Below are 23,691 nucleotides of genomic sequence, written 5' to 3'. Positions count from 1 at the left end.
GAGAGGGGACAGAGGACTCTGCGTGCGCTGCCCTTGCTGTGCCTCCAGGTACCTACCCCAAAGCTCCCCGGCCAATGGGAGCTGAGGTGGGCAGTGCCTGGAGGCAAGAGCAATGCAGGGAGCCCTGTGTCCCCCCCCATCTGGGGGCCTCAGGGGAGTCGTGCTGGCTGCTTCTGGAGAGCAGCGCGGAGCCCACAGCACCATGAGGAGCAGTCCCGTGGGCCATATCCAAAGGCCTGAGGGGCCGGATCCGGCCATGGACGGTAGTTTGCCCACCCGTCGTGTAGGATTTGCTAGATCAGCATTAACTGTGTCTTTGATAGTCCAGTGAATGCAGAGATACTTTTAACAGTTACAGTGCAGGCCTCGAAGATGCCCTTTATAGTTGAATACCACATGGAATTTGTGCCAATCAGTCAGAATGGTTGATCCTTGCTGATGGTTTTTAAGAAATCAGATTATTCGTAATAGTTTTGATATTTTAAGCATGTTTATGGCTGAAATACACAATAAATTTTAGAAAGTGTATATAGTAAGCAACTGTTGGTGGAGTTAACCACTATTTACCTAATAAAATGTTTAAATCTATACAAGTCATTTTGATATAAGAGAAATTGGATCCTTGCAATTGAACAGTAACACGTTTACTGTCTCCTGGTTTATATTTGACATGTCATTTTGCACAAATGCCATAAAATTTATGTAGGCAGAAGAACGACGATTCTCAAGGCACAAGTTTTTACTAGCAACTGTTATTGAGCCCAATAATGATCCATTAATATCGTTTTTTGGCATTTAACATTTAACAAGACAACCTGCCTGTGAATATTTTGTTATTAAATTGTCCCAAGTTGGCTGCTAAAATTTTAAGAGATCCACCAAGCATGCATGAAGTATTTCAGCCTGATCTGTCAGTGGGCAGATGTCAGTAAGACTTGCACGGGAAGTCGGCAGATATTTTTTACTAGCTGTTTTTGAGTTACTCGTGTGCAGAAACCTCCAATCTGTAAATGCCAGAAGTATTTTCTCTTAACTCAAACGGCTGAAGAGATTTTCTTCAAACTTTTCAAGAAAATAAATGCCTTTGAGCAGAGACCAAGCATGGAAAGTTTCAGCCCCAAAGGACAATATTTTAGGATGTTAGCATGTGAAAGCAAGTTTATAAAGAGACTCCGTTTAACCTTAACTGTAGCTTTCACTATGTTGGAAGCCGCAATTAAAGGAGCTCACTTAAACATGAGGACAGCAGAGGAATTGACAAGTAAAGTTAACAGCTTGGACTGAAACAACATCCTTAATTTAGACCATTTAGCATTTTTTTTTCTTTTGAACTGTAGTGTGAATTGAGGTCAGAGTTCCAGATTCTTGGCCTGAATTCTGTCAAACCATTTAATAGGACTTTTTGTGGTTTAACCTTTTGTATAGTATTAGTGTTAGTAGTGATGTGATTGTTTAGGGAGAGTGTATTTCTCTCAAGCATAGGAATTCCATTGCAAATTAACTGCTGCTGTACCATGTAATATTTTTATTCACTTTGAAATGAACATCGTGAGTAAATGATGAGAGAGTTGGTAACAAGGCTTTTAAATTGGTTGTAGGACAAAACTAAGGGCCAGATCGTCAGATCTGTTAGTCCAGCTTTGTACTCCTTTGACTGTGCAAAGCTGCATTAAGGTTTACTTACCTGTAGGGCTGGTTTTAGGACGTGCAGGACCTGATTCAAAAGAGCTGCCGCCGAAATGCTGCTGAACATTCATGGGAATCAGGGGAATCGGCCTAAGGCCAGCCCTGCTTACCTGACCCCCAGAGGATCACCCCTGTATGCAAGCCTCCTCAGGTGGCATGGAGCTACTGTGTAGGCTCCTACACCACAACTCTCTTATCAGGCTCCTTGCATAAGCTAGGGTATCCTTGTGCCCAGGCAGTCCCTTACTATGAGAACTGCCCTTTGGGGCTATAGACAGCTGATGAAACTTTCTACTAAAAGCAATCTAAAGGTTGCTGTGTTGCACCGATCAGCCCAGCTTAAATTGATCCAAGATCAGGAGACAGCCAAGGTGGTTTATAGGTTCTGCTGCACCAAACGCTCTGGCTGTAGCTCAGTATCTTTGCCTTGGTTTCTAATCCACAGAAGCCTTAGAGCAGGTTAAGTTATATAGTGAAGAAGAACAATATAAGGATCCACCATATCTCTCTGTATAAGGATCTGGTCATTATAAAACTTCCTTGTCATCTGATTGAGAGAAATATCAGGTTTATGCTAATCACTTCTGTCATTTTAAAGATAACCTGTTTGTCTCCTTATTAAATCAGTACTTTACTATGACTGGTCACAGCTACTGTCCTCTAGAACAGAAATGGCCGAATGTGACCTCCAGTTGCTCAAAGTAAATATTTCCCCTTCTTTTCCCACAGGCATTAAACCATTTCAGTGTGACCGTTGTGGGAAAAAGTTCACCCGAGCTTACTCGCTAAAGATGCATCGCCTGAAGCACGAAGGTAAACGCTGTTTCCGGTGCCAGATATGTAGTGCCACTTTCACTTCCTTCGGGGAATATAAACACCACATGCGGGTTTCCCGGCATATTATCCGCAAGCCTCGGATTTACGAGTGCAAAACATGTGGCGCCATGTTCACCAACTCTGGAAATTTAATCGTTCACCTGAGGAGTCTGAACCATGAAGCATCAGAGCTAGCAAACTACTTCCAGAGCAGGTGAGGTGCACAACAAAAACCTAACAGGGAAACTTGCTTTTTCTAAATCATCTCTTCCTGCTTTCAGGGCAGCCTGCTGTTCCTCTCATCAGGTTGCCAGCTAATTGCAGTCACGTTCATTCTTGCACTACTATCTGTAATCTCTGATCTGCTTTTTAGTGTTATAAACTGTATAATAAGGCATTGAAGAATCCAGTAGTATGGAAAGATTGCTTCTTAGTGACTAGCTTATTTGTTTTTTCAATAGTATCTAAGAGCACATTAATAGTGCTAAAAATAACATTATATACCACAGTCTGAGTTTTTATAAATTATTTGATGGCTGTATCTGAAAGAGCTTGGATTGTCTGTTTACGACCTGATTTTATTGAAGTACTTTTTATTGAGGGGAGGATTTTATTACGAGACTGCATGAATCCAGATGATCACATCTTGATTCTCATTTTTAGGTTTATTTTACTGCTAAATGATCAAATTTTAAAATTTCCAATCTGTTAATCACACAGGCCTACTGCACATTTCTTGTTAATCAGATAGTAAAGAATTGGCTTAACATACAAAAACATATCACTAAAAGCTCGTCAGAGGCCTGTAAATGAGTCTTGAGGAGTCAAAGTAGCACAGTAATATCACACTGATATGGAATAAGTGTTTATAAACAAGAGATTTTTAAATAGAGGGATAAATAAATGAAAGTGAATGAGGGGGACTCTAGAGAGAGGGACTGTTAAGTATTTAATTTCCTGAGAACAGGTTGCGTTTTAAAAAATAAGACAAAAGTTCCTTCATTCACAATAATGCAGATGTGTATATGTAAGTAGGCTGTTTGTTTTAAAAAGTATGAAGTAAGCCTGATGTAAGTTTATTCTTTGCATCATAGCAACTAAAATTCCCCAGCAATAATCTGTCAGGTGTTTTCTAGATGTCATCTTTTTTTTGTCTTATGAAAGGTTTCAACATTTTGTTTGGTGGTTAGTTCTACACCACTTGTATAAAGAATTCCAAAAGAACATAAATCAGGAAATGTTTGCTTGTCAGCTGTCTTTCCCTGAAAATATAGTTTAAAAGTACAAAGTTCAGTACCTTCTGGTGTGTGCAGTTCATTGAGGGTACCACTTGTGCCAGAGGTAGCATGAATATACCACGAGATGATGCGGTTGCTGTGGTAAGCACTCTCTTTTTGTTGTTGAATACATTAAAACACACTCCTTTTACTGATTTCCTGGGCCTTATTTGATTTTTGAAAATACAGATTAACATGTTAGCATAGAGCATTTTCCCACTGTTCCCCGATTTGGATTTCCCCTAGATTTGGAAAAGTGCATCCTCTTCTGCAGAAAGAAAAGGGTCATTGAATCTCATATCATTGTTCTAGGAAACTGCTCCCTTTTGAATGGACTACATGGAAAAACCAGAGAGTGCACATACTAGTTTTAGTTATGAATATGTCTGGTGCTGGATATTTGCAAAAAAAAATGTTCACTTTGTATCATGCTCGCAAGAGTAAATCAGGAAATATTGGTAGAGTGTGTGAGACCTTTCCTCTGAGCATTTTCAGCCCCCAGTTTCTGAGAATAAGCTATATAGTTATTGTGACAAAAGAGCCAAGACTAGGTGGCTTGGGAGGAAATGAAATTCAGTCCACTTCTTAGTACAGGGAAACCTGCCAAGAGTGACCACGGATGGGAGTTAGCAACAGTGGTCGCTTGTAAGAAGTGGTGTCTCTTTAAAGTTTGCACACCAGATAGTGGTGGTGTTCCATGGCCTCTTCAAGTGAGTGACAATTCATGACAGGCAGTCTCTCTTCAGAGGTAGTCTCTAAAGCAGGTTTTATTGTAATAGGATAGATGTCAGCATAACAAAAAACATCACAGTTGGCATCCTTATTGATAGCTTAGCAGAGGGGCCAAAGATGGAATGAGCTACTGAAATTGAACTACCCTCTGTCATCTGAAATAGTCCTGTGTCATTGTTGAGGCACGTTGACGGGGCAACTTGAGGAAAGGCTTTCATTGCTGCTGCCTGGAGCTCTCAATCCAATTTCTTTACCTTGACTTGTTGGAGCAGTGGGTGTCACCTGCAGGTCTGTGCGCTGGGTCCTACACTGGCACACTTTTGTTATATCTTTGTCCCCACGCCTCAGCCCTGCCTCTTTTGTTTCCTTTAGCCTTTTTAATTCCCTTTGACTTTGGACCCCTCTCCCTTGAGAGGAAGGTTGCGTATGATTCTCTGGTAGTCCCTGCCCCTCTACAGAGGTTGAATAGACCTCAATTGGCCTGCACTAAATTCAGTTTGTTCTTAAAAAAATAAAACTCCAGCGCTCTCTTTTTTGGCGTGGAGGCATTCCGCACCAAGTGGCGATACTAACATCAACTCCCATCCTCAAGCTCAAACCCAGATAATGAAGCTACCCTGAGGAAATATGGCTGCATAAACCATGAAAAATTGATATCCCAGGTCTGGCTTCTCCAGACATGTCAATAAAACCTGAGTTATAACACTTAGTGAAGATTTTAGCCCTATGCTGTGATAATAGTTTCTTTATTCCCTGCGCAATGCAGTAGTTAGCAGAGCTGTATCTGACGTTTCTTTGAAAGGTTAACATTCTCTTCTGTCCTTTGCTCCTCTTCTAGTGATTTCCTAGTCCCGGACTACTTAAACCAGGAGCAGGAAGAGACCCTCGGGCAATATGAGCTAGGAGAGCATGGGTTTGAAAGCAACTCCTCTGTCCACATGCCTGTCATTTCGCAGGTCTCGTCGACTCAGAATTGCGAAAGCACTTTCCCCTTGGGGTCTTTGGGTGGGTTGGCAGAGAAAGAGGAAGACATGCCGGAGCAGCCAAAGACTAATGCTAGTGCCGAGGCAACCAGTGATGACCCTCCGAAATCAGAGCTGTCCTCTATTACTATTGAATAATTCATGGTTTGGCTTCATTTTTGTTCTTTGGAAAGTGCCTGTGTTTGGTCCTGTACATTTTAATTTAATTTTTTTAAACAAAAGGAGGGAGATTTCCCTTTTTACTTTGTAAGCTACACTTTAAACAGAAAACTGCAACAGATGTTACATTATTTTTCATGACTGAATGATCAGTTCTGTGAAAATGTTTGACTGAATGCACAGTAAGGTCCTGTCAGAGCATCATAGAAGCTGTGATGCACTTCTAAAGAAGAAGCAATCGACTGAAATCACTTCAACTTCCTTCTTCCACCATTAGAACAGCTCATTACATTTCTAATGCTTCTGCAGACCGTCTGTTAAAGGGAGAGAATCAGAAGACACTTTTAAAATGACCAGTACAAGCATGCATGCTTGCAAGTTAATTAATGAGCAGAGTTTTGACTAACTTTGAGTAGATGCGTTAATCTTCTGCTTAAAATATGGCATGTCCTATCTTTGTCCTTACTGTTTTTCAAACTGCTTACTGTAACCCTTTTCTTGGAATTGTAAGCATTTCTGAAATTTAACAGTACTGCCCTTTTTAAAAATGTCTCTTTACCAAAAAATCTCTGAATCAGTTCTGACAAACTGAGTGATGACGCCATGCCAGGTCCTCCCACTTCTGATATTCCACTCCTTTTAGAAACTGCTCGTTCAAATAACCAGTTCTGATTTGCTTATATGGGGCGAGACATACAGTCAAGGAAAGTATAAATCCATGCAAGCCTGACAAATCTGTCATCACTGTATCTTTCTGTAAAGGAAACCACCTTTAAAAAAAGAAAACATGTCCCAGACTAAAACTCTTAAACCTTGGCCAGACTGCTTGCAGTCCTAGTCACTTTCCCCATCACACATATCACTAATATCCAAAAGCTGGCTAGAGAGAGTTTACAGAGAGAAAAAAAGTTCTTTTGTGCATTATTACACACTTTTGTGCTTATACATATGCATGTATGCTTTCTGGGGTTTTTATTAGTCTGTTTTGGACAAAACAACCAATTTATTCTTTTTAGAGGCCAAGTTTCTAACCCAACAGAGGGTTGTTTATAAAAACCCTATATAACAATGTTATGTTGTTCCTGTTCCAAAACATTTTAAACCTTTGCCAAGTTAGTTTATTAAAGGCTGTTACTCCAGCTCCGTACACAGCTCAAACAAGCAATAAAGTGAAAGATTTGCAATTTCATTTTTTCCAGATTTAGAAAAGGCTGTAAATTTTGAGTATGGGATTTTCAGAGCAGCGATTCTTATTTTGTTGCAGGCAGTTTGGGCTATAGTAAAGCTTAGAAACTTAAATTAGGGATTGTATAAATTCTTTAGCTGCTGATGAAATTAACTCTGTTTGATACACACACCGCTGTGTTCCACAATCCACAGCATGCTGAGAGTTTAAGTATTACCTGACCTTAGTATTCCATGGGCGTGTGTCAGACTCCCTTGGTTTTAGATCTGCTTGGTAAACTCATCTCCCTCTGTCTCACACACACATTGGATTGAAAGAGAAACATAGAGAAATGTTTTTTTAAAAGGGAGGAAGAGGAGGTGCAGAGCTCAAATGGCAAGACTGATTAGTGCACAATGACTTCAGCAGTTCTAATGCATCTGTAGAACTAGGAAATATCTGCTGACAGCAAATCAGTGTAAAGTTTGTTGCACATTGGTAACATTTTAAAAGGCTTCAGTGGTAACATACTTACACATTTCTAGTGTTTCTTTCAACAAGTTTTCCCTACCCTGTGTTGGTGTAAAAAAAAAAAAAACATTAATAAGATTCCCAGTTTTTTCCAAATTACTGAAGCTAAGTTGTTTTTTTTCCCCCCGTCTGATCTGCAGAAAATGTCTCAGCTACAATTCATCTTATATGTCTATCTTGGTCTTCTGTAAAAGGCTTAGAGCAGAGCAGTTTTTCATTCAAAATACTGTACTATGAAATAGGCCAGTATCCATTGAAGGGACTGGATCAGATGACCAATCCTCTTCCACTTCTGATTTCTATAATTGAGAATCCAGTGAGAAGGGACATTGCCCGTTAAATGTTTCTTCCCTCATCCCCCTGTAGTTCAGGATAAAAGAAGGATCTGGTACTAAACCCTAATTCATGATCCTCTTTCTCTTTTATAAAAGCATAAGTCTTCCTTGTACATGACAATTTTTAGTCAGTCATAAGTTAAAAAGCACTTAGATAGACACACAAACTCAGACTTTACAACTGGCCCACTGTGTATAATGCACAATGAATTAACACATCACGCATGGATGGACTTATTCCTTCTGTCAAAAAAAAAAGATGGTTTTCACCCAGGACAAGATCTGTTGTAACACATAAGTTACTGATCATGAGATGTGCAAATGCAGCATACGAAACACCTAGAATAACTGGTTTTTAGATGGCTTAAAATTCTGTCGGAAGGTTAACTGCTGTCTGAAATGCTGCAGAGAACACATTAAAACTTGGTAGCTACACGGACTGTATTGTAGCTCTAATCTGTTCTTTGGTTGGTATTTGTAATTGTTTCCTGTGAATATATGTATCCCTTCTCCATAGAGAGGAGTCCAAATGAAATGTAAATCTTAGTTCATTTCTCTTTTCCCTGTCTTTCTGGAAGTGCTCAGTTCATTGGAGTACTAATGTTCCTCACAGGAGAGATTGAAAATATTCCAACATTTTACATCATACTCTTTTGCTGGATATCCAGGTTCTAAACTGAGATAAGTGTCTAAGTAAACTGAAAGCAGCATGCCTTAGGCCTCGCCCAGACTAGGGGAGGAAAATCGATCTTAGATACGCAACTTCAGCTACGTGAATAACGTAGCTGAAGTCGAATATCTAAGATCGAATTACTCACCCGTCCAGACAGCGGGGATCGATATCCGCGGCTCTCCGTGTCGATTCCGGAACTCCGTTCGGGTTGATGGAGTTCCGGAATCGATGTAAGCGCGCTCGGGGATCGATATATCGCATTTAGACTAGACGCGATATATCGATCCCCGAGCAATCGATTTTAACCCACCGATACGGCGGGGTAGTCTGGACATGGGCTTAGACTACACTGGGGATTAAACCTGAAACATAGCTTCTTTAAAAGATGTTATCAGAGGAGTTTGATTCCTGGACTGCTTTTTCTAAAAATAGATACAAGGAATTAAGTTATACTTTGGTTAAAAAGTATGTTGTTTATATTTTCTTTCAAATAGAGGCGGTTCAGTTTACTGAGGCAGTAGTATCCCTTGCAGCAACTGTTGAATTGACAAATATTCTCCAAATGTATTCACAAAGTGGTTTGAGTGCATTTTCCTTTTGCATAACCTTCTGGTGTACAGAGGACGATCTGTACATTAAGTGGAAAATCCTTCCTTCCCCCACCCACTTATGCGAGAAGTGGGCCCTGACCACCACAGAACATGGATGGTTCTGTTTGGCAGGGAGCAGGATTCAGAGACATGGAGCTGCATTCCATACATATTATGTGGGACAGAGCCTCAAGGTGGAGGGGAGAGGGTCACCTCTGGCTCCCCCCGCCCCCACACAGAGAGGAAGGAGGAGAAGTAGTTGCTTCAGCTCTGCACTGGCCAATTTGGCCAAATAATAGTTTCCTTTTGATGCATGCGCATACAGCTCCCATTAATGTCAGTGTTGGGGATATATTCACATTGAGGAGATTAACCTTTCCCCCAGTACTAATTGGAATGTCAGTTTTCTACAACACAGTTTTTTATTCTCACTGGTTAACATTTTTGTGTCCATGTTGGTTTGTCTTTCTCACTACAATTTGAGTTCAGTTGTCAGGCTAGTAAGTACTGTGGTCAAGTCTCTCATACTGAGAGTTTAGTTGACTAGATCTTTGAAAATGATTCTGGTTTTCACGAGGCTGAAAGGTGTGAACTTAAACTTTTAAAAAAAGTAATAGCTGCCAATTCAGTAAAATGTATTTTATGAAACTATGGTCCCTAGGTCCCTTATGGGATAAAATTTTATTGTTTTTAAGATACGGCTTTACGTTTTTATATGTGGGCTTCAGTCACTTCTTGGTTGCTGGTTTTCCCCTCCAGTCCAAAGATTTTAGGGCATGAGAATTTTGCCATCCTCTTTTCAGGGCATACCCTGTAGCATTTTATATGCAATTTGGAGGGGTAGAGGCTTTGTGCACGCTGCCTGGATTGGCTGGCATAGGTAATATGCAGATGTAGGGAGCACCTTCTGTTCCTAGTTCATTTTGGGCAGAAAAAAGTACTGGTCTCACCATCAAATATGGGGTCGGACTATGCCTCAACCACATCCGAGGTCACCAGCAGAACATAGTTAGTGCAAAATATTCAGAGGGAATAAACCATAAAACGTCAACTTTAAAAAAAAATACAATTATTAAAGCTCTGGGTTTTTGTTAACTCAGTGTGTGCTACAACAGTAATTCAGTATCCTACAGGGCTCGCCTACAGATCTGGTTGCACTAAAAAAATAAAAATTAAAAAAAATCAGTTTCTGGGGCTGCCCTCCTGTGTGGAAACCACAGTCTTCCTGAGGGTTGATAAAAGTCCCCAGAGGAGATTTCGACTTACCATTTTGTTTAGCTGATGCATGCTTTTGATATTCTGACTATAGCCCTGCCTACAAGAAAGTCCTCAATGGCTTCCTCGCCCTGCTGTTTCAGTGCCTTGACTGTCTGGGCGCTGGCCTTTGATGGAACCCTTGAAAGGGAGGGGGGTGGTAGAGCAGGAGGAAAAATGTGAATTAAATTATCACTGGGCTTCTTTGTGTGTTTTAGTAACAGTGCAACCCGTTTAACTGTGCCAGTCTCCAGTCACCAGCCGTATATCCAGTCGTCATCTCATACACAGTACAGCTTCTCTTGTTGACGCTGGTCACAGCTAGATTACTTGGCATGTTTATTGACTTAACAGAAATGTTTTTTGGTTTTGTTTTTAATGTATACGATGTTTAAATACACTTCACATTTTATATAATACTATCTGGCTATTAGTATTTTTCAGGAACCATAGTTCTTGGTGGCTATATATATTTTTGTGACTTTTTTGTAAACTAAGTGCCGTTTCAACGTTACAATCATTTTTAGAGTTCTTGTATTCAGTGTGAATATCATGTTTTTTCAAATCTGTTCTGAGCCTGTAGTGTATGCTTTGTGATCATATGTGTAATGTATATATTCTGTATAGTTACATTGTACTGAAATACTAGCTTGTTTGATATAAGAAAAGTATGTATTGGGTACTTTTTTGCTAGCCTGATTGTTTAATCTTTAAAAAAAAATGTTTTAAAATACAAAAAAAAAATTAAAAATCTCCAAACTGGTCCCCTTATAGGTCAAAATTAAGGGGGGGGGGAAGGAGGAATACCTAGTTTTGAGTGTCTTTGGATAGAAACATGAAGCTAAGATTTTTCATTAAAATATTAATGTTTTATGGAGTATATATTTGCTTTGTGTCATTACTTTATGTACGCCTAAGAGTACGGACAATAGACTCAGTTCAGCTTGGCTATAAGCAAGTGCAACTCTCAGTGGGATTTCAGCCTTTTATATTAGGGCTGACTTTGGTCTGAAGTAGTTAAATAGAGTGCTAAATGACTTTTCAGCATCCTGTTCAGAAGGAAGGTAACTTTAAATAAAGTGAGTGACCTCAGAGACTACCTGAGTAAGGAGTATTATAAAAAAGTACCTGACATCATTTGACTTTCATCTGTGTGTGTACGATCCTTGCTATTCTTTTGCCATTTGTTCTGTGGGGAAGGCTTCCTTCTGAATGTGGTTTTCCTGGTGGAACATCACTGGAAACAGGCCTGCTCTCAATAGAACAATGTTTAAAATGTCAGTTGATGGAGTCCTTTGCAGTTGCAGCTATGAGCTTTAGTTTGACCATGGGACAAGCCCAGTGGAAGGGGACTTAAGCTATGCCATGTCTGTCATTCCTTACAGTTAAACTAGGCTTGTTCTGACAAGTCCACCTGGCCCTGGCTTTGCTTGAACACTTGCCGCTCCACATGGCTAGGGAACCGGTGTCAAGGCACATGACTTCTGGAATAGCTTGATTGAAATGTTTAAAACTCTACCCAGCCACCTGCATATTTGCCATTCCTGCCATGGTCTGATGTGACTGCCAAATATGAGCATGCTAGCAGTCCAATCCTTGTTGTATTCAGCATCTGAAATTGGGATTAGAAAACTAAATAGAAAAGCCAGTGAGATTCCAGAGTACAGGGTAAGCATCCATGATGAGCTTTGGAGGAGTAGGTTAGAACAGCTTGGGTTTTTACGTATTTTGTTCTCTTACTTTCCCTTTTGAAAACTTTGCCTCGTGACTGGTGTATGGTGTGGGAATCATAACGCATTTTGTTTGGGGAATAGCAGGGTTCTGGTAAAAGTGTTTTGGACAGATTTATAATTTGAGCTGGAGGCCTTGACACTCTTCTGGTCATACTGCCCTGAAAATAGGAACCTTAGAAAGTCCCTGTGAAGACATTCACGCTCAAATTGGAAAGGAGCAGTGATTCTGAATGAACTTGCACAAATCGAAAGCCAACATTCCAATATAAGAGCCTCAGTGTGAACATCTGCTGAGATGAGAAAAGACAAACAGAATGTGTTTTTGATAGATCTCAGGGTCCAAAGTCACTTGGATGTGCATGCAAGGGGACTTTTGCAATACAAATTCAAATATGCTAAACATGCATTTAAATTTGATGTGAAACTTTTTCTGTATTGAAAACCTTGACTTGGCAGTTGTACTCTGTCTTAGGGTATATCTACACTACAATGTGAGCCCAGGGTTAATAGAACTCAAGTTAGCAGACCCTGAGTTTGCTAACCTAGGGCTTAAGCGTCTACACTTATTTGTCACCTCAGGATAGGAATTGCTCCTCCCTCTGCAGGAAAGCAGGTACTTAGGAACTTCTCTTCTTTGACCTTTCTTCATCCAGGCTCTGCCACATACTCCAGCAAAATTGCTCAGGAAATCCAACCTGTGACTGCAGAGCCCATTGTGGATAACTAGTAAGTGCAGAATCAGTGGGGCCAGCAGTGGCTCGTCCCAAGGTTGGATATGATCCTCAATATTTATTGGGTTTTAATAACTTCAGTGCATTCCAGCCTTGGAGATATGTTGCCCTGTCCTAGGAGATATGATAAGGACTATGTCCAGAGGCTGATGGCTGTGGGTCTGCTGCCAAGGTGACAAAGAATGTGATGGAAGGTTTGGTGGATGTTATTCCTCAGGGAAAAGAAACTCCTCGCTGAGAACAAATGTCATCTGAAATAGATCATGGATGATAGAGGAGATGGGTCTTGCTCTCATGATCAAATCACTGCTACTTTCCTGAAAAATTCTGATGAAATTTTGACAAAAAATAGAAACACCTTTTTTTCCCCCAAAAAATGATCACATTTTCTGCCTCTAACTTCAGTGCTTTTCCCATGACAAAATAAAATAACCCCTTTTAAAAGCTTGATCCTGCATGTTGAAGGCAATTGGTAACGCTGACCAGGAGCAGCCCCTGCAGCCCCAGTTCATCAAAGCATTTAACCATGTGCTTCAAACCATCCTTATTCAGCAATGCACCGTTATCTTGTGCTTGCATGCTTTGCTGAATTGGGGCCTTAATGCTAGTGACTTCTCTAACTTGCTTTTGTCTTGAGTGATCTCGAACTTCACTTTTTAAAGGTGTCCATGGAAATGGCATTAGATATTGGACTGGAAACCCCAGAAGAAGAGGCAATAAGGTGGACCAAGATAACATGGAAACGCACAATAGAAGCAGAATAGAAAGCTATCAAAATTACATGGGAAGAAGCTAAGACTGCAGCAGGAGCCCAGCAAAGATGGAAGGCAGTGATGAAGGCCCTATCTCCTGCATTGAATAGAGAGGCATGAGAGAGAGAGAGATAGAAACTATATTGTTAGTGTGTTATTTGTATGAAAACAGACCCATGAACTGTGTAGAATAAAATCCCACAGAAATAAAAGTCTGAAGCACTGCATAATAGACAACAGAACTTAAAAAAAGCAAAAAAAAAAAAAAAAAGGGGGAGTAGAAATCCCCTCCAAGTTCAGACTTCGTCTTTGCCACAGTTTAACAAAAAATGCCTTTATGTAACATCAGAGCTATAGCGATCAGTTTCAGGGGTTGACGTGACAATAATTATAAACAACTGTTATGTAACCTCTTAGCTGATTGAGCTGAAATTAATACATTTAAAGGAAAAGACAAACAAAAAGAGAAGCCCTTTAAGGAGCTTATGTTTTAAATAAATAAAAATCTTTCAGGTTGACCTTCTTCGCAAAATTAATGCAAGCCCTGGATGAAAAAGCTTCTTGAGGAATAGTTGGACAGAAGGAGTTGCTCTTTAAAAACACTATTTATGTTAAAGGGAGAACCTTGTTTTAAGAGCTACAACACATTTGAGTCTGAAATGGGGCCATGGTGTTTAATAGTTTAATTTTATGCCAGTTTTGTTTGCTTTGTTTAAAACACTTTTTAAAATTCTTTTAACATGGGAGCTAGGTGTAAATCAGCCAGGTCCATTGCCTACAATGGAGATAAACCTACTAAGGATATGGCCTATATATATAAAATTCCCCCTTTGTTTGCCTTTTACCATCTGGCAAACATTCCCACGCTTTTGAGTGGCGCTCAGGTCAATGTGGCTGGCCTGTGCCAACTGTCTCAGGCTCACAGGGCTTGGGCTATGGGGCTGTTTAACTGCAGTGTAGATGTTCAAACCCAGGCTCTGGGATTTGGGGAGCGTAGACGTACCATAGGAAGCCAAGACTGAATTTAGCTTATGCTTTTCTATCTCCAGAGGTGCTTCATTAGCTCAGTTACCAGTGACATGTTCTACTGTGTGCTGCTTCTTGAATCAACTCAAGCAATCCAAATCTCTCTCCCAACAGACCCCGATTAACCTCATTCTTCCCCCATTACTTTAGCCCTTTGTGCCTTGTGACCTGTGCACAGCCACACCTTTCAAGAAGGAGCAGGGTAAACTAATTGAGTGAATTTAGTGTATCTATGCAATGTAGATGTTCTTATTTGATTCTAATCTGTTCAGTTATGTTTGATGCTGTTTATTGTTTAAATGGCAAGATCCCCCTTTGTAATAGTTCCCAGAGGTGGAGTTCTATGGCATTTAAATTTGGATTCTGCCATCAATTTGCTGTGTGACTTGGGTAAGTCATTTCATCCGTCCTTGTATGTTTCCCTATCTGTAAAATGAAGATAATGAGATCTTGCCTATATTTGCAAAATTCTTTGAGATCTTTGGATGAAAGGTGCTGTGTAAATGTAAAGGCCACACTAAAGGGTGCTGTTATGAGTGTGTTTGCTAAGGGTAAAATTCACCCCTCTGTTTTTTTTAATCCCACTTAAGCCTTGTTTTAAGGATGTAAGTGGTGCATGGGGGCACTATGTTGGCCTTGTGCTCAGCAGTGAATTTCTCCCTAGATACATTCATGTTCTGGCTGCAATATGTCACTAGTGCTGTTTAGTCACTTGGACACTGCAGTGATTGATGTGGCATTTAACTTAAATGAATGGATTGATTACAGCAGTATGCTGATTGTCCCTACAAGTCTGATCTTAATAGGAGATGCCTCCTGCCACCTCCAGAAGGTCAAGTCCCTGACTTAAGCAAATAGTTTTAAAGTATCCCAGTGTAATTTCTTGCAGTTTTGCTTAACCTTTAAACTCTCTCTTCTACTGAAATTCAGCGTGATCCAGCAGTTAGATGAATTGGAATTCAGGGGACCATCTACCACTGTATGAACTTAGGTAAGTCACTCCACCTGTCTGCCTCAATTTCCCCACCCACCTTCATGTTGTCTACTTAGTACCTGCTCTGAAGAGCTTACAGTTTGTCTCTTATTAGGTGTATGTACAGCACCATGCACAAGTGGCCACAATCTTAGCTGGACAATCTAGGTGCTACTGTCATGCTAATAATATTGATTTGGCTGATTATTTTTAGCTGCTCCTTTGATTGCTTATTTGGGTGAGAGCTCACCAGGGGGTCAGGAGTTACTCTCCAGTTTTCTTACAGCAGGAATTTTTTTTTTAAAGCTCTTCATAAGCGGTGTCCTCCAAACGTGGTTATAATAAGCGAGCCATAAAAATGTGTGATGTTGCCGGGCTGGTGGAAATGTGTAATTAAGGACATGTCCAATTGTGATGTATGACCAGAAAGGCTATGCATCCTGCAGGATAAATGACTCATATTCAACCCTCAAAAACATTTGGAGAGATGTTGTTTGTGGTTTTGTTTATTTATGTATATATTGGTAGTGGTCAACAGTGTAATCAAACAGTCCCTGTCTATGCTATATTCTGTTAATTCAGAGATCAAAATAACATCTTAACATTTAAATGAACTGTAAACATAGGATATGCTGTATTCATCTCCCTTTGAAATGTATAGAAAATCATCTGTGAATGGTGGAAAAACAGGCAATTGCCTTATGTTAATCTATGTGGATAATTACCTGCGATGCTTAGGAAATGGATCCACTTCAGAGTTCCCATGAGTGCCTATTGTTCGCTGAAGGACTCCGAGCTGTCACAAGAGGCCTGAAACTGTATAAACAATGGCTTGGGTCCTGATCCTGTGATCTCAGATCTGGTTGAGGCTTCATGCAGGGGAAGTCTAAGCCACAAGGACTGAGATCCTGGACTGGACTTCCCTGAATATAAACACTGGACTATAACCTATGAACTATTTTGGAAAGTACTCTTTGCATCTACAAAGCTCTCCATCTTTGCTATGAATCTGAATCTCAAGATTGTGCTCAAGTCTGTATGCATACTGATCTTTTAACCAATACTCTTTCTTTTTTTAATAAATTTTAGTTTAGTTAATAAGAATTGGCTATAAGTGTATATTTGGGCAAGATCTGGAATATTCATTAACTTGGGAGGTAATGTGTCCAATCCTTTGGGATTGGTAGAACTTTTTTATATGATGAACAAGATTTTCAGTTATCCTCATCATATTTGACGTGGGTTTCTGGGTGGAGGCCTGAGGCTGGGTTACTTTTAGGGGACTGTGTTGATGGCTTCTGGGTAACCAATAAGGTATTATAGAAGCTGTTTTGTGCTGGTTTGGTAAATCTAAGTATTGGAATATCCACCAGCTTTGGGGATTGTCTGCCCCGTTCTTTGCAGTTCACCCTAACTGAGTAACCTCAGTTGGCTCCCCTAGGACTCTGGTCACACCAATATAGATTATAAAAATAATATATGTCCTATGAATTTAGTGCTGCTGAAAGATTGACACAGCCCTGGGGACTGATTTTCCTCCACACAACAGGTTACAGCAGAGACGTCTGTAGTGCAAGTTTCTCCACACTGCCTCGTTGCTGTGCCTCAACCCTGCCCTGAAATGACCTAGAGTGAGCAGATCACCCTGGCTATTCTGAGTGCCAATGGGATGGCATCACTAGTGCCAGTTGCCAGGGTCCTTTTTCTTTGTGATGTAGGCACCTGTCCACTGAGATTCACCGAACTAAGTAACACACAGTGTGCTCAGAGCAGTACAAGACAGACAAGGAAGCATAGTTTGTGTCCTCAGGGTCTCATGAGCTACATACAGAGGCATTCTGGGTTTTGCATGGCTGTGCTCCCAGCAATCAAATTCCATGTTTTAAGAGCTACGTTGGTTTCAAATTAGTTGCCAAAAGTGGCATTTTAAAAACAAAGTGGGTTTTATTTATTCCTATAAACTCAAATTCCCTGACAGATTACTCTGATGTGTTTTCTAAAAACTTGGCATGTGGACTGATATTGTAGATGCCAAGTGACTGCCCAGGGCGAATTGGTCTGACACGTTTATCTCCTGAAAAACAGAAGCATAGAATGGGAAAGCTGGCAGACTCCTAATAGCATGCGCAGGGCTGATGAGCCTGACGAGAACAACTGTTCTCCAGACACCTGGGGCCTCTTGTGGTTGGCTCCAGGAGGTACCAGCCACACAACCTGAGCGGTAAGTGTGTATGTGCAGCACATTGACTGTTAAAGTGGAATGGGTGGTAACATGGGATGGGGGCAGGCTCCATATAGAGACAACCAGTCTGCTCAGGTCAGGTTTTCAGTACTTCATCGTATGTTTTTTTCCCCATGTCCCATTTGGAGCCCTGAAAATCCTTTCTGATTTCCTACTTTTAATGCCCTTTTCTTCCCAAAATAAACCAGATAGACCATGATCCACCCAGCACCGGCCTAAGAGACCCATGGAAGCCCATCCATGCTTCCCCAGCAGGGCTGTCTCCAGGCACCAGCCAGGAAGCAGGTGCTTGGGGCGGCCAATGGAAAGAGGCAGCATGTCCGGGTCTTCAGAGGCAATTCGGAGGCTGGTCCCTCGGTCCCTCTTGGAGGGAAGGACTGGCCACCGAATTGCCACCGAAGAATGAAGTGGGACGGGAGAGCAGTCGCCGATCACGGCTTTATCTTTTTTTTTTTCTTCGCCATTTGGAGTGGCAAAAAAGCTGGAGCCGGCCCTGTTCCCCAGTTGTCCCATAATATCAGGCGCCCCCTCCTTCCAATGCCTGATTGTGTTGCCTCCTCAGTGTGCTCAGACCCTGCCTGTCCAGGACCCCAGGCTCTCCGGTTTGGCAATGCAGAGACATTAGCAGCTAACTGAGCCCACTGGATTTTTCCACTCCAAATCTAGTGATTGGGTTTACAGAGATATGGACCCAACCCCACACTCTGGGGATTCAAGCACCACCAGACTTCATGAGAGTGGCTTATCCAAACCCATATCCAAGGTCAGAAGTTTGCAGATGCCACCTCACTTCATAACAGAGAGTGAACCGTGCCCCTGTTTACTTTGGACTGTTTGGAAACTGACACAATTTAGTGCCGTGAGCCCATCTCTTGATTTAATATTCCCTGGTAGCAGGGGTTGTTTTGGTTTGGTTTTTCTTTTTTGTGTTGCGGGGGGCAGGTTGTTCTTGCTTTGTTTCAGTTTGCATCTGTAACACATCAAGTGCTTCCGCACAGAGGAGGTAGCCTGTAGTTTTCCACTTACAATCTCTTTTGCTTCCACTCTGCTCTGTGCATGGACAGGTTTGTTCTGTGCTAAAATAGCAGGGCAGGCAAAACCGCAAGTAAATCAGACTGTGGGGTTTTTTTTTCCACTTTTAATAACAGTTTACTATTCTGTAAGTGCATATAAAGCACATGTCCTGCTCATCTAGCCAAGGAGTTTGATAGTCCATCAGCAAGAACTACCATAGGTCTAGGGAGACTGATTTATACAAGCAAGAATACACATGCCAGGAGCTGGCAGCAACTTGCTCTTTTTTTTTTTTTTAAACAACTTGGCAAACCCTCTTCTTCTCTTTCATCCAAACCTTTGCCTTTTATAGTCGTTGAATAATGCTTTTTATTTCTGAAAAAAATGTATATAACAACATTTTTCATCAGCCATTTTTCTTCCTTTTCTGAACTATATGTGGTATGGAGAACCCTAGCTACACAACAGACAGTTGTTGATTGCAGCCCCACCTGCATAAACAGTCGTATGTACTGTAACATGTACACAGTGCATGGAATACACACCCTCTGACATGTACTCATGCACTCTCTTGCATGAGCTTAGACATGTGCACCTCCACACACACATGAACTCGCCATGCACAACACTCATGCAACAACTTACACCCATTCTCACGCTCACATGTGTGAGCATACACAAATGTACGTTTGAATGTATGTGCATGCACACGTACATACAGGTATATTAACTCAGCCACACATTCATGCATGGGCTTATGGAGATTAGTACACACACACACACACAGATCCCTGCATACTGGTACATGCACAGCCTCAGCCGTGGTCTCATTCACATTTGAACTTTTCTTGCCCACTTAGACTTACACGTTTGCAATTTCTCTCACACGCGGGGACACATTCAGATGTGGACACACACACACATCCTCGGACACACATTCTTAGACACACACTGTCTCACATAAGCATATAGATTTATGATTTGTTGTGAGTGGAAAACAGCTGGGTCAGATTAATCAAATACACCAGAAGATTTAAGACAAAATATTGAAAAGCAGCGTCTGGGAGTGGGGAAAAATTCTTAAAAGCGCGATGGTTTTGTGGCTTTGTGCCAGTGCAAGAAGATGTGTGTCTGGCCATAATAATCATCAGCACTAGGTCTGTTTCACCCCAGGAGTGCTCTCAGATGTTGGGATGTGGGGCAAAATCTGTGTTGGGTTTGGCCCCACGCACCGGGGACGTCATTTTGAAGCACTGGCATTTCAGAGGAGGATGCTGAGTTGCATAGCATGGGAACTGCAGCAAAGGGGATTACAGTTAAACCCCAGCTCATGTCACAGTTGATCAAAACACTGCTTCCCTGTCGTGTGTTTTCTGCCTGTCCCTTCCCATACTTGCCAATGACTAAGATGTATGTTTGCTACCATGACAGTAAGTGTTACTAAGTGACCCAAGCAGCTGAGTCTCCTGAGTGGTACAGCTGAATACCAGATACTGCAAAGCTGGATGGGTCAAGGAGATAGAACATTTTACCCTGAGGTCACTGGTTCATAGCCAGACCAGACTGGGAGTGACTGTGACCAACTGATGGTTGTTCTGTAGCCTACATGGAATGAGTTGGTGGATTCTCAGTCCAGTTGCTGGGCATCCATGTTGTGAGAATCATCCCTTCTAATTCACCCCCTTCTTGGCAGCCTCTGCAGAGAGCCCAATGAGTTGAATGGCCACAGAGCCTGGACTCCCATCATTCCCCTAGTTTGGGTCCCTCCAGTTCAGGGTAACAGCACGTTGGCAGGGACAGAATGGGGTGGATGCTTGCATTACCGTTGCCCTGGCTATACCTGTTTGCTGGCTAAATTGAGTGCCTAATTCTGCAGGGCTGTCAATTCAACATGTCTCGTAAGGGCCACAAAGGGTTGGAAATAATCAACTGCAGAGGAAATAATTTCATTTTGGGATTCTGCTGGCTGACGACGCTCGCAATTTATGATGCCCCTGGAAGCTTAGGCTGGGATTCTTTCTGTGCGACTCCCACAGCTGCTGCTTGGCTGAACTACATCGATACATAGTGGAGTTAACCTATCAACATCCATGAGCCTGAGGGAGCCACTCCTTTCCCTGCACCTTTTTCTCCTTCTGTCCATAGGTAGGGCTGCCTGGGTGGAACTGCCGCCTCCTCGACCCTGTGATTCCTCTGTTCCCATCTGGAAGATGGGACATGCTGCTCTGCAGTGACTTCTCTTCTCCCGTCCCCAGACAAGACCTGCATCTCCTCATCTTTTATGCCCTGACTGATGTAGCCTGTGTCCTCGTGTGGGACACATGGCTAGGAAGAAAGTCAGGTCTGATGGGAGGGCACGGGGATGAGCCTCAAGAGACCTGGGATCAATTTGTCCTTGGCCAAGTCAGTTAATCTACCCCATGCCTCAGTTCCCCATAGCACTTCTCTGCCTCTCAACGGTGTAATAAGGATAAATCCATTCATGATTGTGGGCTGCTCAGACTCTCTGGTGATGGAAGCCAGGTAAGTACCTGCATAGATTGGGAGGTGCGTTCTGCTCCCCTCCACTGATTGGTTGGCATAGAACCCAGGGGTTCTCTACCTGACTCTGCCGCTGACTACCTGTATGATAGAGAGCAAGTTGTGTAACCTTACTCCACCTTGGCTCCCCAGCTTACTGCATAACCGTCTTTGTGGAAGCACTTGGCAATCATCGGATGAAAGGCACAGTGTAACTGCAGACTGTTCTATGCATTACATGAAGAGATCATCAATGCGCCTGCTTGTTAAAGAACCTGTAACAAACGTTAATTTCTGACTGGCGCTGTTCTGTCTGAGCGTCCAGGTTCTGTTTCTGTGTAGGTAGATGAGCCTTGGCAGGTATAGAATATGTGCTGAACACACCGTCTACAAAGATGAGAGCCAGCTGCTTCTTCCAGATGTTTCATCCCTCCTTCCTGTTTGTTACACTTCAGGATAGGAACCTCTTCAGCTGTGTAAGACACTCACTGTTCTAGGATCTCTGCCGGTGGAGAGGATGGATTAGTCTTGTGTGGCGTCAGCAAGAAATGGGAGCAGAAACAAAGTTTCCCCTTTTTTTGGGACATGTTTGGAGGGACTTGGAGCTCTGGCTCTTCTCCGTTGTTCATGTGTTTGCCTGCTGCCAGACAAGAGAGGCCAGAAAGGAGAGCTGCGAATTACAACTGAAAACACTATTGCTCTTTCCATGCTCATATTGTCCTGGCAGCGTTCATGGTGGGCAAATGGAATTAGATACAATAGAATCCTCCTGGCGCAATCCTTGCTCAGAACTTAGACCCAGTTCAGATCCCCTTTAGATGTTGTCTGCAGGAGCCTCACAAGTGAGCTTAATGCCTTTTGTCAAGCCTCATTTAAGCACAGTGATTAAAGTCAGCTTGGAGGTCTGTGTATAATGAGGCAATGGGTAATAATAGGGGATGTTTACGCTGCATCACGGGGTGGCTGCAGTTTCTGTTGAAGTACCCAAACTAGCTAACTCGGGTACCGGATGAAGGGAAGCCAAGACAGCATGCGTGCCAGCACAGACTGTCCAAGTCCACTCAGGACCCCGGGTGGTTACTTGCATGCTGCTGCAGCTTCACTTCTCCAATCCCTGAGCTGGCTCAGTTAAAGCTAGCTTGGGTAGGTCTACAGAAGCTGCAATCCCATCTCATGATTGCAGTGGACACATACCTTTGGAGACTTGCACAAATGTGGGGTAATTTCCTCCTGTTGTTTTAATTTGGCGGGGGGGGTGACTTTTGTGCTCTGGCTGGGGCTGGCGTGATATGGAGAGTCTGTTCTCAACCCCTCTCGCAGGGACCAGGAAGCACCAGAAACCTGACTGGGGAGAGCCAGTTCTTGTGAGTTTGCCAGCCCAGTTTTACAGACTTGAGCTTTGGATAAGCAGCTTGTGTGAACCAACGTTGGATGGTCTGGGCGGCTCACCTAACGCTTGGTAGGATCCTTCTGGTGAGAATTGTGTCATTGGGGGGAGTGGAAAATATTTTCACCATGCAGGAGATTTTCATTCTAGTTGCTGGAGCTGGGGATCCCAATGGATGTGAACAGAAATATTTTTTCCAGACTTCAGCGGTGTGGTATCTGGGACTGTGGTTTGTCCCCTTGGAATAACTCATGCTATTAATGCTTTTCTACTGTGGATCAGAAAGCTCTCTAATGAAGTGGATAAGCATCACTAACTCTGCCCCAAAGTGGATGGGACACTGAGTCTCAGAGATTGACACAACTTGCCCCACCTGCATGCAAGTTGATGGCAAAGCTAGGGTCTCCTGAGCGCTGGTCCTGTGCTCTATCTCCTGGACCTGGCCATATCTGTCACACAGATAAGGGCCGTAAGCAAAGTTTTGATTCAGAGCTGAGCCTGAACAATTGCTATAGCTTGGAGGCGATTGTAAGTCTACAGTTTCACATCAGACCACACCTCTGATCCCGACATTTCAAAAACCCTTTGGCAGCTGAAATAGACACAGCTTCCGGAGCAAAGATCCTTGTTTTTTTTCCATGTGGGTTAAACCATGCATAGTACAGAGCAGCGAAACTGGTGGAAGACCCCCAAAGAGAACTGGCTCTGGGATCCGTCCCTCCCACGCACTCGACTCAAGAGGAATAACATGCAGCTGCCAGATTTCCCCATTAAAATGTTGAGTTCCCTCTCCCTGCACCAACCAAATAAAGCTTGATTGAAATGAGCCGTTTTCATCTTCAGTGCTGCGATGTTTTGTTCCTTACTGTGAGTCAATGATTTTTCCAGTCCCTCCCCCACGATAAACAAGTGCAGGCTGAGTGTGGCCCAAAGGAAAATGTGATTCCCTGCCACATGCCTCCCCAGTACCAATAATAACCATATGGCCGCTCTCAGACCCCCTCTTTCCAACCAGCAGAAGCACAAGCAAGAATTAGCACTGGCACGTACATAACAAGGGCTTAACCCAGCGTTGCCTGCAGTGGGGCTGTGTGCACCCACTAAACACAATC

The 23,691-nt window shown here is 42.4% G+C and overlaps 1 protein-coding gene across 27 annotated transcripts in view; it reads left to right on the top strand.

The window, feature by feature from the left end:
* Positions 1-23,691, top strand: part of ZBTB44 (zinc finger and BTB domain containing 44) — a 173,419-nt gene that overhangs the window by 52,030 nt on the left and 97,698 nt on the right. For 6 of the 27 annotated variants that reach the window (XM_050921637.1, XM_050921618.1, XM_050921622.1 and 3 more), the window contains 2 exons: positions 2,416-2,716; positions 5,350-8,303. In XM_050921637.1, the coding sequence (XP_050777594.1) occupies positions 2,416-2,716; positions 5,350-5,632 (584 nt within the window). In that variant the 3' untranslated portion in view covers positions 5,633-8,303. Of the gene's footprint in view, positions 1-2,415; positions 2,717-5,349; positions 8,304-12,587; positions 12,661-15,373; positions 16,521-20,817; positions 23,416-23,691 lie in introns of those variants that run through there. The other 21 variants (XR_007769141.1, XR_007769145.1, XR_007769144.1 and 18 more) reach the window with 13 other exon arrangements.

Source organism: Gopherus flavomarginatus, chromosome 13 (genome assembly GCF_025201925.1).
Source record: "Gopherus flavomarginatus isolate rGopFla2 chromosome 13, rGopFla2.mat.asm, whole genome shotgun sequence".
In the NCBI taxonomy this organism is placed as follows: Eukaryota; Metazoa; Chordata; order Testudines; family Testudinidae; genus Gopherus; species Gopherus flavomarginatus.
The sequence above is the reverse complement of the archived record's forward strand: the minus strand, read 5'-3'. Positions and strand labels throughout refer to the sequence as shown.